Source organism: Eumetopias jubatus, unplaced genomic scaffold (genome assembly GCF_037043125.1).
Source record: "Eumetopias jubatus isolate StellerSeaLion01/CBP00866 unplaced genomic scaffold, mEumJub1_p1.0 scaffold_17, whole genome shotgun sequence".
Lineage (NCBI taxonomy): Eukaryota > Metazoa > Chordata > Mammalia > Carnivora > Otariidae > Eumetopias > Eumetopias jubatus.
In genome coordinates this window covers 73,830,202-73,844,334 of record NW_028274823.1, presented here as the reverse complement: position 1 = coordinate 73,844,334, position 14,133 = coordinate 73,830,202, and the positions used below count along the sequence as shown (strand labels likewise).

Genomic DNA, 14,133 nt, shown 5'->3' with positions numbered 1-14,133 from the left:
TTAAACTTGCGGAAAAACCAACACCTTTTTGATAATTTAATCTTTATGAAGCTGTTATAATCCTTTGCATCTCTATTTATTCAAGTCCCCCTTTGGGTGACTCTTTGCCCAACCGCATGCAACGTGAATGTTTTTATTACTATTTTTATTAGTTGCATTTGCAGAAAGAGAAGAAACACTTTTCACCCCCTAAATATTTATGACCTTCCAGTGAATGAATAGTTGGACTTCATATCCTGTATTTGAAATGCTGGATAATCTTGGATTCTTCTGGCTGAAATGGGAGAAGCAATCTTAATTGGAAATGTAAGTGAGTTTGGATCAGAAATGAAAATTGCACATGAATGCATTATTATTATAGTAACTAAATTCAGGCCTGCTGTTAGCTATGGAGATTTTTTTATTTAAACTTTTTTTTAGCTCTTTATAGATTCATGTACAGTTGAGAGAAATAATACAGAGGGATCCCCATATATCCTTTACCCAGTTTACAGGTGCTAACAGCTTGCAAAACTATCACAGTCAGGATACTGACGTCGAAACAGTCAAGATCCAGAGCTTTTCTACCACCACAAAGATCTCTCCTGTTGTCCCTCCCGTAAGCTCATGCTTGTCCTTCTTGCTGCTACCCCCTTCTTAATTCCTGTCAACTACTAATCCATTCTCCAACTCTGTAATTTTGTCATTTCAAGAATGTTATATGACTGGAATCATGCAGTATTTAATCTTGTGGGATTAGCTGTTTTTTTTTTAATTAATTTATTTATTTGAGAGAGAAGTATGAGAGAAAAGAGGGAGAGATAGAGAGAGAGAGTGGGGAGGGGCAGAGGGAGAGAAAGAAAGAATCTCAAGCAGACTCCCCTCTGAGCTTGGAGCCCGACGTGGGGCTCAATCTCAAGACCCTGAGATCCTGACCTGAGCCGAAATCAAGAGCTAGCTGCTTAACTGACTGAGCCACCCAGGTGCCCCGGATTAGCTGTTTCACTCACCATAATTCAGTGGACATTCATTCATTTAGGTCATTGTACGTGTCAATAGTTTGCCCCTTTTTAAAGCTGAGTGTATGGATCTACCACAGTGTCTTTAACAACTCACCCATTGAAGGACATCTGGTGTTTTCAGCTTGGGGCTATTATGAATATAACTTCTATGGACATTTCGAGTGAACATAAGTCTTCACTTCTCTGGGATAATTGCCTAGGAATGCAATTGTCATATGGTAGTGTTTTAAGAAACTGCCAAATTTTTTTCAGAGGAGCTGTATACCATTTTACATTCCCCACCCCCGCCCTCAGCAATGTATGGGAGGTCCCATTTCTCCAGGTCTTTGGCAGGTGTTTTTACTATTGTTTCTTTTAGCCATTCTGATAGGTGTACAGTAATCTCTCATAGTGGTTTTAATGTACATTTCCTTAATGACTTATGGTGTTGAACATCTTCTACTGAGCATATTTGCCGTTGGTATAATCTCTTCAGGGAACTGTTTGTTCAAGTCTTATGCTTGTTTTCTAATGGGATTTTTTTTTTTTTTTTTACTGTTGAGTTTTGAGAGTTTTAATGAATTCTAGATACTACTACTTTGTGGGATATGTGGCTTGAAAATATTTTCTCCCTGTACCATAGCTTTTTATCCTCTTAACAGAGTATTTTGCAGGGGAAAGTTTTTAAAAAGACATTCTCGTCAAGTGCACATGGACTCTTCTCCAGGATAGACCATATGCTAGACCATAAAACAAACCTCAGTAAATGTAAAAGGATTGAAATTGTACAGCATATGTTCTCCAACCACAATGGAATGAAATTATATATCAACAGCAGGAGGAAACCTGGAAAATCCCCAAATATGTGTCAAAGAAAACAGTCTCAAATAACCAATGGGTCAAAGAGGAAGTGACAAGAGAAAATAAAATATTTTGTGATGGAAGAAAATGGAAACATAATATCAATTTATGGAATGTAGCGAAAGCAGTATTCAGAGGGAAATTCATACCTGTCAATACTTACATTGAAAAATAAGAAAAATCTGGGGCACCTGGGTGGCTCAGTTGTTAAGTGTCTGCCTTTGGCTCAGGTCATGATCCCGGGGTCCTGGGTTCGAGCCCCGCATCGGGCTCCCTGCTCCGTGGGAAGCCTCCTTCTCCCTCTCCCACTCCCCCTGCTTGTGTTCCTGCTCTCGCTATCGCTCTCTGTCAAATAAATAAATAAAATCTTAAAAAAAAAATAAGAAAAATCTCAAATCAGTCACCGAATCTTCCACCTTAAGTGACTAGAACAAGAAAAGCAAAGTAAATCCAAAGCAAGCAGACAGCAGGAAATGATAAGAATCAGAGTGGGAACAAATGAAATAGAGAATAGATAAACAACGGGGAGAATAGATGACACAAAAAAATGGTTCCTTGAAAATATCAACAAAATTGACAAATCTTTACCTAGAATGACCAGGAAAAAATGAGAGAAGACAAATTGCTATAATCACAATAAAAGGGAGGACATTACTACCAATCTTACATAAATAAAAGGATTATAAGAGCATTCTATAAATCACTGTATACCAACAGATTAGCCTAGATGAGCTGGAAGTGGAGAAACGTGAGCACCAAAAACTAGAAACATCGTTGAAAGAAATTAAAGAAGACAAATAAATCGAAAGACATCTCATGTTCATCAGTTTAAAGACTTAAGAAGGTGGTATTCCTCAGACTGGTCTACAGGTTCAATTAATTCCTGTCAAAATTACAACTGCCTTTTTTGTTTAAAAAAACAAGTGATCCTCAAATTCCTATGAAATTTCAAGGGACCCTGAAGAGCCAGAACAATTTTTAGACACAAAAGTTGGAGGACTCACACTTCCCAATCTCAAAACTTACTGTAAAGTTACAGTGTTACTACAAAACAATGTGTCACAGGTAAAAGGGAGGACATATAGATTAATAGAGTAGAATCGAGAGTCCAGGAATAAATTTATACATCTGTGGTCAACTGACTTTCCACAAAGTGCCAAGACCATTCAGTGGGGGAAAGGACAGTCTTTTCAATAAATGATGCTGGGACAACTGGATATCCACTTGCAAAAGAATGCAGTTGAACCCTTACATCACACCATATACAAAAATTAAATCAAAATGACTCAGACTTGAATGTAAAAAGCTAAAACTGTAAAACTCTTGGATTTGCAATGAATTCTTAAAACACCAAAGTCACAAGCAATGAAAGAAACATTAGACCACTGAAATTAAAAGCTTTTTACATTGAAGAACACTATCAAGCAAAGACAATTCCACTCTGAGGTATATGCCCAAGAAAATTCCAAAGAAGGTTTTCAAACAAAAACTTGTGCATGGAATTCATGTTCCTAGAATCATTGTTCAAACTAGCCAAAAAGTGAAAACAACCCAAATGTCATTATCTGATGAACTGACAAACAAAATGTCATATGTCGTACAGTGGAATATAATTTAGCCATAAAAAGAATGGAATACTGATATATGCTACAACATAGATGAACTTTGAAAACATTATATAAAACTAAAGAAACCAGACACAAAATGTTGCATATATGAAACGTTTGGAATAGGCAAATCCATAGAAACAAAAAACAGATTGGTGGTTGTCAAGGGCTTGGGAAAGGGATGAACAGCGAGTGACTGCTTAATGGGTATAAGGTTTTTTTGGGGAGTGATAAAAATATTCCAGAATTAGATAGTGGTGACAGTCACACAACTTCATGAATGTATTAAAAGCAAATACATTGTTGCTTTGAAATGTCAAATTATGAATTTTATGTTAAGCAAATTTTACCTCAGTATTTTTTTAAAAAGTAACTAGGGCATATTTGTGTGGGTCTCTTTCTAGGTTCTCTGTTCTGTTTCATTGATCTATGTGTATCCCTCCACCAATCCTATACAGTCTTCATCACTGAAGTTACATAATAAGCCTTGAAATTGAGTAAACTCACACTTTCTTTTTTTTTTCAAAATTGTTTTAGCTAATATTTTTCTGCCCTTCCATATAAAATTTAGAATAAGTTCTATTTATAAATGTATATTTTTGCATCTAAATTCTTGGAGAATTTTCTGTAGTTTTCCCCTCCCTGCCTCACTTTTTTTTCTTCCTTCCTTCCTTCCTCCCTCCCTCCCTCCCTCCCTCTGTTCCTTCTTTCCTTCCTTCCTTCCTTCCTTCCTTCCTTCCTTCCTTCCTTCCTTTTCTTTCTTTCTTGTACTGTCCTTACTTTTGTTACCCTCATAAAATGAATTGGGAAGTATCCTCTCCTTTTCTATTTTTTGGAAAAGATTGTGTTTGATTGGTGTTCTTCCTTAAATATCTACCAAAAAATATTGTGGGAACTTTGACAGGAATCGTGCTAAACCTTTATATCAGTTTGGAAAGCACCAGCATCTTTACTATATTGAGTCTTCCAATCCATGAATATGGTACATCTCTCCATTTGGTTAGAGCTCCTTTTATTACTTTCATCAGCATCTTTGTATTCTTCAGCATACAAGCCCTGATATATGTTTTGTTAGATTTAATAAAACCTAAGTATTTCCTCTTTTTTTGAGTGATTTAAATGCATTTTTAAAAATTTTGGGATCCATTGTTAGTACATAGAAATACATTTCATTTTTGTACACTTATCTTGTACCCTGAAACCTAACTGAGCTCACTTACTAGGTGTAGGTTTTTGTTTCATTTTGTGTTGTTTTTGTAGATTCTTTGGAATTTCCATGTCAATAATCATGTCATCAGCAAATATGTACTGTTTTGTTTTATTTCTTTCTTTACAAACTGTGTGCCTTTTATTTGCTTCTCTTGTCTCAGTGCACTGGCTAGGACTTCCAGCACTGTGTTGAATAAGAGTTATTAAAGTGGACATATTTGCATTGTTCCCAGTCATACAGGGAAAGCATTCAGTCTTTCACCATTAAGTATGATGTTAGCTGTAGCTCTTTAGTAGATGGTCTTTATCAAGTGAAGAAGTTCTTTTCTATTCCTATTTTTCTGAAAGGTTTTTTTTTTTTTAATCATGAATGGGTCAAGTATTTTTTCTGCACTAATTGACATGATCATGTGATTTTTTTTTCTTCTTTAGCCTGTGAGTATGATGGATTACATTGACTGATTTTCGTATACTAAACCAGACTTACATTCCTGGAATTGGTCTGTAGATTTATTGTTTTTTCATTCTGTCTTTGTCATGCTTTGGTATCAGGGTAATACTAGTTTCATAAAATAAATTGAGAATTGTCTCTTCCTCTTGCAGTTTCAGGAGGCGAATGTGTATAACAGGTGTTTGTTCTCTTTTAAACATGTGTTAGAGTTCTCCAGTAAAGCCATGAGTGCTTGAGTATTTGTTCTTGAGGAGTTTTTAGATTAACAGTTAAATTTCCTTAATAGGTAGAGGGCTATTTAAATTTTCTATTTCCTAATGGGTGAGTTGCAGCAACTAGTGTTTTTTGAGGAATTGGTCCATTTCATCTACATTATAAAATTTACACATACAAAGTTGTTTGTAATGTTTCCCATTATCCCTTTGATATCTACAGGGTTGGCAATATACCATATTGGTAGCTTGTGTTCTCTCTCTCTCTCAATCTTTTTTTGGGGGGTGTGGTCAGGCTTGGTAGAGTTTTGTCAACTTGACATTTTCAAAGAACCATCTTTGTTCTTTGTTTTTCTCAATATTTTTTGTTTTCAATTTCACTGATTTTTGTTTCTTTTTTTTCCTTGTGGTTTCTTTGGGTTTATTTTGCTCTTCTTTTTCTAGATTCTTGAGGTGGAAAATTAGATTATTAATTTGAGATTTTCCCTCTTCTGTGATGTATGTACTTAGTGAATTTTCACTACTGTTTTAGCTGTGTCCCACCAAGTTTGATATGTTCTGTTTTCATTTTCTTTCAGTTGAATTCATTTTCATTTCCACTGAAACTTTATCATTGACACATGGGTTATTTAGAATTGTGTTGTTTGGGGTGCCTGGATGACACAGTCATTTGAGCATCCGACTCTTGGTTTCAGCTCAGGTCATGATCTCAGGGTTGTGGGAGTGAGCCTTACATCAGGCTCCATGTTCAGCACGGAGTTTGCTTGGATTCTCCTTCCCTCTCCCTCTGCTCTTCCACCCCACAGTTGTGCGTGTCCTCTCTCTCTCTCTCTAAAATAAACAAATCAATCTTAAAAAAAAAAAAAAGAATTGTGTTGTTTAGTTTGCAACTGTTTAAATATTTTCTTGTTATCTTTCAGCTATTTATGTCTAGTTTGAGTCCATTATGGTTGGAAAATACACTTGTTATTATTTCAGTTTTTAAAAATTTGCCGAGATAGTTTTATGTTCCAGGTTATGTTCTATCTTGGTATATGCTTGACTGTGATGTGTCTTGGTGTGAACTTCCTTGAGTTTATCTCCAATTTCTCCTGTTCTCATGGGACTCTGATGACTAGAATGTTAAATCTTTTGTCATAATCCCACAGGTCTCTGAGACTGTTCATGCTTTTTCAGTCTGTTTTCTCTCAGTTGTTCAGATTACATATCTATTGTTCTATCTTCCAGGTCACTGATTCTTTTCTCTGTCTCTGTCATTTTGCAACTGAGTCCTTCCATTGAGTTTTTTATTTTGCACATATATTTTGTATTATTTTGTATTTACTTCTATTGTATAGTTTTACTTAGAAAATTTCTATTTGGTTCTTCTTGTATCTTCTATTTCCTTGCTGACTTTCTTTTATTTTTGGTTGAGATTCTATTTTTTCTTTTGTTTCAAAAGTATTCTTAACTGCTCATTGAAGAATTTTATGAACACCGATTCTAAATCTTTGTCAAATAATTGTCTCATTTCTGTTATCTCAGAATTGGCATCTACAAATTGCTTTTTTTCACTCTGAGATCTTCCTGTTTCTCATTATGACAAGTAATTTTCTATTGAAATCTGGACATTCTGGGTATGATGTTGAGACTCCGGATATTATTTAAACCTTTTGTCTCAACTGGCTTTCTCTGACACCACTCTGTCAGGAAAAAGGGAGAACTGCTTTGTTACTTCCAGATGGAGTTAGAAGTCAAAACCCAGGCCCATCAAAGGTGGCTGCATTGATAAAGACCCCCACTTTTTTTTTTTAAGATTTATTTATTTGAGAGAGAAAGAGAGAGCGTGTGTGCGCATGCGCACCAGTGGGAGGGGCAGGAGGAGAAAGAATCCCAAGCAGCCCCACAGGCCTCCATCTCATGACCCTGAGATCATGACCATGGCCAAAACCAAGAGTTGGATGCTTAACTGACTGTGCCACCTAGGCACCCCAAAGACCCCCCACCTTTAATTTGGGATCCCAAACAGCTACTCCCTAAGGTACTGGGAACCAGAACTAGACCAGTCCTCCCAGGAAGGTTGGTGGTTACCTGAATGTCTGTCCTCAGGCAGAGCCCACTATGCCAGGTGTATAACCTTGTGTCCTCAGGAAATTTCTCTCATGCCAAGTCATCTGAAGCACGTGGTAACCCAGCAGCCAGAAGAGCAGCTCTGGCTTTGAGAGAACTAGTATAATTGTCAATGGCAGCAAAAATCAAAGATGTGAAACGAGCCTGAAGGAACCTTGTGTATATATCCAATTTAAAAGATGACAGTGTCCTTCTGTTCCAGCTCTGGCTACGTTCTTTTGTCTAGACTTTTCTAAGGCTGTCCTGTCCCATGAATAGAACTACAGTCCATCCATAACTCCATTCCGGCTTTGCTATATGAACAGACACCCCTCACACTTCTCATTCCAGCCAGTCACACTTCCCCATCGAAGAAATAGGAATAATTCTCCCATAAATAGTCTGTGTGTGCTGACAAATGGGAATTTGAAGCAGTATAATTAATTGCTGTTAAATCATTTAAGTGCCTCTGGTGAAACCTTATAAGAGAGAAGGTGCTTGTCTTAGGGAGACACATCAGGAGGTGAGAAAGCAAAATTTGAAGGGAGGAAACGAGCTTGGTTATCTGCATTCCATATTAACATAAGAAAAGATGCTTTGGAGTAAGTCAACCTATCTGGAAAGGCCTATGACTAGGCTGTTGGCCTGTGGCCCTCAGGACGATGTTGCCTAACAATGAACAGGGACTTGCCAGGCAGGTGCTAGGAAGAGTTATGTGCAGAGAGATGCACACCTAACATGTTCCAGCATTCTGTACCCCCCTTGAGACTGAGGCGTGAGATACAAGCCCCTGTTTTCTCTTTGAGCAGAATTGATGTTTATGCAATTGGACAGTTAAGGCAGAAATCCAATTACTGAGCTAATTAGCACCTTTGAATGGTAAGCACCAAATGTACAGGAGGAAAGCACTGGAGAAAAGCTCAAATTACCCTGTATGGCTGACAGTTCACCTTCTTAGAGAGTCTGGTGGAGAGCGAGAGGCCCTGGGGTGCACAGGCAGCTTAGCTTAGTTATTGCCGATCGAATTTAGCACTCTGCGTCCTATAGCCTTTTGAAAAGATAGCTTTCCAGTTAACATAGTTTTAGAAGGTGTTTTCATTCCCCAAGGAGTTTGGTAAATGACTTTCCTTTGGCTCAGCCCCACTTTAAAAATTGTTTATTCTGCCGCTGAAAATTCCATTTGTCCTAGGTCTTCAGGTTAAATTAAAATTCCATTTAGGGACTTATTATGCCAACATGGGATTTCAGCCTTCATTAGAAAGAATTTTGTTGTTTGCTGTATTTTTCCCCACCCTGGGCTCTTTTACTTTCAAAGCTGATCCAAGGTATTTGGAAGAAAAACTGAAGCAGTAATAGAACAGAGTGGTGGGGTTAACAGCCTTTTTGAGATGCAACCGAATATTTCTTCTCTCCAACCCATCTGCAGAACCTGTCCCACAAAGCTCACAGGATCTCACCTAGATGGTTCTCAAATATCTGAGACAGATGAGAAAAAGAAAATACTTTTTTTCTTAGCTCCATCTAAGTATTTTTTTCATCTCTCTGATTCCCAAGAGACAAGTTCACAACAGAATTCTGCATTCTGAGGTTTCTTTTTAAGTACCATTACTACTAACAAGTGCTTGTCATTTATTAAATCACATTCAGGATGTCAACGATCATGTTTAAGTCTAAGTTAGTGGTGGCTAGTCTCCTTTCTTCTTAGCAGGTGTCATGAGAGAAAAATTAACGTTAGAAACAGCATTATTTTGGACTCTTCATTTATTCATGCCAGTTGTGAGCAAAGGTGTGTCTTCAGGCTACTTAGGTCTGGTGTAAGAGGGGGATATAACCAAATAATCACACAAAGAAATATATGACATGGTAGAGTCAACCTACTGGGTTCAAATCCTGGCTCCACACTTATGTGTGGCCTTGGGCACTGTAGTTAATTTCACTGCGTCTCAAGTTCCTTCTCGGAGGAAATGGGTGTAATAATAATACCTATCTATGAATAATATCTATGTAATAATAATACTATCTATGAAGTTGTAAGGATATAATGAGTTAACTCACATGAAGTATTTATGAAGAGAAGTGTTACGGAAATATTAGCTGTCATCATTGTTAGTAATATTAGCTATGACAGGTTCCCCACAGGAGAGGTATGACGTGTGAAGGAGCATATGACATGAGTCTCACCTAGAGCAGGTGTCAGGAAGTCTTCCCTGAGAGCGATACTGGTGCCAGACTTGAAGCACTAGAGGAGTCCGTCAGGAAGGCAGGCGGGGTAGTAAGGACTCCAAGTAGAGGACGCAAGAGTCACAGAGGATGGCAGGGAAGGCAGGGTGACAGGAATAGGAGGTCAGGGCACGCTGAAGATGTGGAAAAAGGCTCTAGCATGGACCAGAGAAAGCAAAGTCAGGAGCCAAGCATGCTAAAAATCAGTTTCTTCACAAATGTGAGTAGGACCCTCATTATTGTTCAAACTTGTATATAAGCCTGTATTCAATGATATATTTCTAGTGAAAGCCCTTTCTTAATGTCTTCGGTTTAACCATATGAAATTACCATCTTTGTACATCATGAACAGTTAAATATCCAAGGTCATGTGGTTGAAGTCAATCTCATATTTCATCCTTCAAAGGATGATGAGACCACCGCTTGAAGATCTGAAATAAACAGCCAAAGCAGGTCAGGCACAGTGTCTCTGAGCAGAGCTGACTGTTGCACTTATAAAGGCCTTCTGGGACATGTGAAGTTCAAGGACGGCTGAGGTATTAGAGGCAGAAGTGGGGTGATACCATTGGCACAGACAGTTGCCTGGGGACAGTCTCCTTTCTTACCCGGGCGACAGTCTGATCGGTCGCCCCTTCTGAAGTCTGGAGTGAGTCTGTCCCTCACTGGCTGGCTTACAGGAGCAAGGGGCCACATGGGTCGGCTGGCTTACTGAGGCTCTGAATGGAGGTGAGTTGTCATAACTGGAGAGATTTAAAACTGATTCTGATGGCCATTTGTTGCCATGGCTACAGACAACCTCTCTCTTTTTTAAGTTTGTAAGAGCCGATTTCATTCTTGTGCTTCAACGGAAGAGAGGCCCTATAAGAATGCGCCCAGTGCTTGAAAGCAAGTGTCTCCCAATCCTGAGTTGTCATCATCTCTCCCCTCCCCATGTTTCTTGTACTTTTCCCTCTCTTTGTTATTGTGAGACCCCTCTTCCTTCCTGCAGCATGTCACGTAGGAGCAATCACCCTGATTGGTGAGTTCCATGTCCCCTGCATTCCCCACCACACGGCCAATTCTGTAAACCAACTCTCTGTCCTTTGTAATGATCTAGTTGTGACCTTTTACCCTTTTGTGGTCCCTTCTAGCACACGGCGCGTGGATAATTCCAACACGAGACTGGTGGTCCAAATTGAAAAGGATCCAGGTAAGAAGATACCTTCCTTCTCTCTTTTTAAACTCCTGATTTCCTTATATAGATGGATTCCTTCAATCCAAGCAGGAGAAATGAGTACTCACTCTTTTTCGTCACTGTGGAGATGATATATGTCTCGGTAATAAATATGCTGACTGGAAAAATAAAACTCTACAAATAGACTGACCAAACATCCTGATTTGGTTTGGAAATGCTTTTTTTCCGTTACTTAGAATTGATGTGGTACCTGTTCAGTATAGAGTGACTCTGTCAATGAAGACATTTTAGTTTGTGTGACAAAAGGCAAATACAGACTCTAAACCTTGCTTTTGTTCTTGTAGCAAAAAAATTCTTAGGAAAATCGTCAGTGTTGTGATGTCCTCAAACGCAAATGATTCCCAGATCTAAGATCCAGAAGTCTTGAGAAACTTCGTTCAACATTAAGCTATGGAAGGAGTTACCTTCTAGGAAATTATTTTACTTTTTGCTTTCTGTATTCTGTTTCATTTTTAACCATTCTACCTCTTTTTTCCTCATATCAGAAGGCAAATTTTAACTCTTTTCTATTTTTATCCACCTCACTCTCTTCCCTGTGCCAAAAGTTTTGTCTAGGAAGAGTGGTATCATGTCATTATCTATATTTGAATTGCATATACCTGATTAATTTGAACTCATAATTTGATGTGGGAAAATACCTGGAGAGAGAGGTTTATTTTTTGTTGACCTAAAGTTCAACTCGTCAGTACAACTTGGCGGGGGCGATGCACAACTATGGGACCCTGTGACATTGCAGGGCCATTGACATTAGGCATATGGACAGTTTCACAAGTGCATCTTCCCTCCAGTTATTCATAATTGTTGTCTCATTTTAATCCAATTATGCGGATCTGTGGTCAAGGTGTTCTTTCTACAAAGACTCCACTTCGGTGGCTGAAACCATTTTTGTTTTATTTAAATATCAAACAGTTTGAACAATTAAGCAAAAATTAATTCTCTCATTCAGGCCTTCCCTTTAAAAGTGGCGGAAACTCAAAGTAATCTCTAATTAAGGTCTCGGGATGCATGCTGATTCATCATTGAAAATGAATTGAATGGCAGGTCAGGCAGGCTTCATCTGCACTGAAGACTCAGCATACTGATACTTCATTAGACTACATGACATGACTCAGCCCACAGAACGGTTTATTTCTCTCTGTTAATCATAATTAGGTTATAAGTGCCCTAATTTCAATTTGGTCTTCAACTGTCGTGAATGCCCAGCAAGGATATTTATAATTTGATGTGTTATCTTAGAGATTTCTTACAGGTGGATCTGTGTACTCTTCCTTATGTAGGAAGGGGCCAGCCTTCACCTTCCTGCACCCCCAATCATGCTCCCTTTCCCCAGGGGCCAGGACAGGGGGAACTCTGTTCAGATCTGCCGTCCTTCTCTAGACCTTCCCTGATGCTGCCTCCACTCCAACAGACAATCTAGAAGGGAGACTTGAATTTAGCTTTAGGCATTTCCTCTTTGGGGCGACTCTGCTTCTCTGACTTTCCAGAGCCAGAAGTTTACTCCCAAGCATGAGAGGCTCCTAAAATAAGAGTACTGAATGTAAACATTTCTCCCAGACCCTCCTGGCACTTCCTCCACCCACAAGACCACGGAGCAGGAGGACATCCAAGTTTATCCAGTCTTCTCTTTAAAATCTTTCTGTCCTTCATCATGAGAGATCTGATAGAGGGAGTGGAAGGGAGATTAAGGGAAATACACCATGAGCCCCTAATCCCACCCCCCCCAACCTTCCATCTCCTCTTCTGTACCCTTCCTTCACTCCTCTCTCGGAGTCATCATCCACCTAATTCGAATGACTACAATTAAACAAGCAAACATGTAACTGCTGGTAATGCTGAGTCTTGACAAAGATGAAGAACAGCTAGAACTCTCAATCACTGCAGCTGGAGGGGCTACAAACGTGGTACAGCCACTTTGGAGACCAGCAGCCCCACTCCTAGGTATTTACTCAAGAGAAAACAAAACTACATTCACATAAACTTCGGCTCATGAATATTTTTGGTGGATTTCCTCCTAATCAGTACAACTGGAAACAACCCAAATGTCCTCCAACGGATGAATGGATAAACAGGCTCTAGGACACGCATACCACAGAATACTACTCAGCACTAACATGGAACACACTGCTGGGTACAGCAATATGGGTGAATCTCAAATGCATCTTTCTAACTGGCAGTTACATGACTATGCATTTATTAAGATTCATAAGATTACACACTAAAAAAAGATAAATTTTACTCTACATAAATTATCCCTCCATAAATCTGAATTATATATATAATTTAAAAACAGTAAATGACATCTGTATGATGTATCTATGTGTATATAATATGCAGACACATGTGTTTGTATATAATATATAATACTAGCAGTAATCATTTATATTGTAGCATATATATATATGAATTGATGCTGTTTATTGTCTCTATTCCTCAATGACTTTGATTTCAAAAAGCTCCAGGAGTTACTTGACAGGTGTATTCTTAAAAACAAAATTCTCTTAAAGAGGCTATAGGACCTATGGTGTTATCTATGATTCAACAGATATTTAGTTAGTCCCTTTTGCACGTTAGGACTTCTGCCAGTGTTGGGACACAGAAATGAGCAAATTCAGACATAGATCTGTCTTCCGTCATGTCTTCTTCACTTTACTTTCTCCACTGCATTGGAAAAAATCAAATGTGAATCAAATAACTATATATACACAAAAACCGAAAGTCAGATTCCAACTGTGACAAGTGCTTCAGAGCTGAGGATCATGGTGCTGAGAGCCAGTAATAGGGGATTTGGCCCAGCAAAGTGGTCAGTGGAGGCTTCCCTGAAGTAGCCACTAAGATGAGGTCTGAAGAATAGTAAGTGTTCAAAAGCCAGAGAGGAATGGAAGAGCAACCCAGGCAGAAAGATTTGTGTCTACAAAGGCCCGGGGTGGGAAGGGCACGTGAGTCCCTCCACTGGAAGAAGTTCTGTGCTGAGCATAAGGGAGAAGGGAGGAAAAGGTTTGTGTGAAGTGAGGATGGAGATCGAAATGGGGAGCAGATCCCACGTGCCCCTTGTGTGTCCATATATCCTAGGTTTGCTCCTAACTTACACCTATGACTGTCCCAGCTTTTACCTGGGAATGCTAAATTATATGGGATCCTATTATAGGTGGTGCAAAGAAGCCTTGTTTCTATCTTAAGAGCACTGAAAAACCACTAAGGGCTAGAAGGTGATGGGGTTGAGGGGTCCTAGATAGCACATTCAACTTCTCAATTTGAAAAGTTCGTTCTGGCT

General features: G+C 38.8%; 1 protein-coding gene across 1 annotated transcript in view; it reads left to right on the top strand.

The window, feature by feature from the left end:
• PCNX2 (pecanex 2) overlaps positions 1–14,133 on the top strand; it is a 295,105-nt gene that overhangs the window by 228,539 nt on the left and 52,433 nt on the right. The window contains exon 24 of the mRNA XM_028104596.2: positions 10,759–10,817. Within this exon, the coding sequence (XP_027960397.2) occupies positions 10,759–10,817 (59 nt within the window). The remainder of the gene's footprint in view (positions 1–10,758; positions 10,818–14,133) is intronic.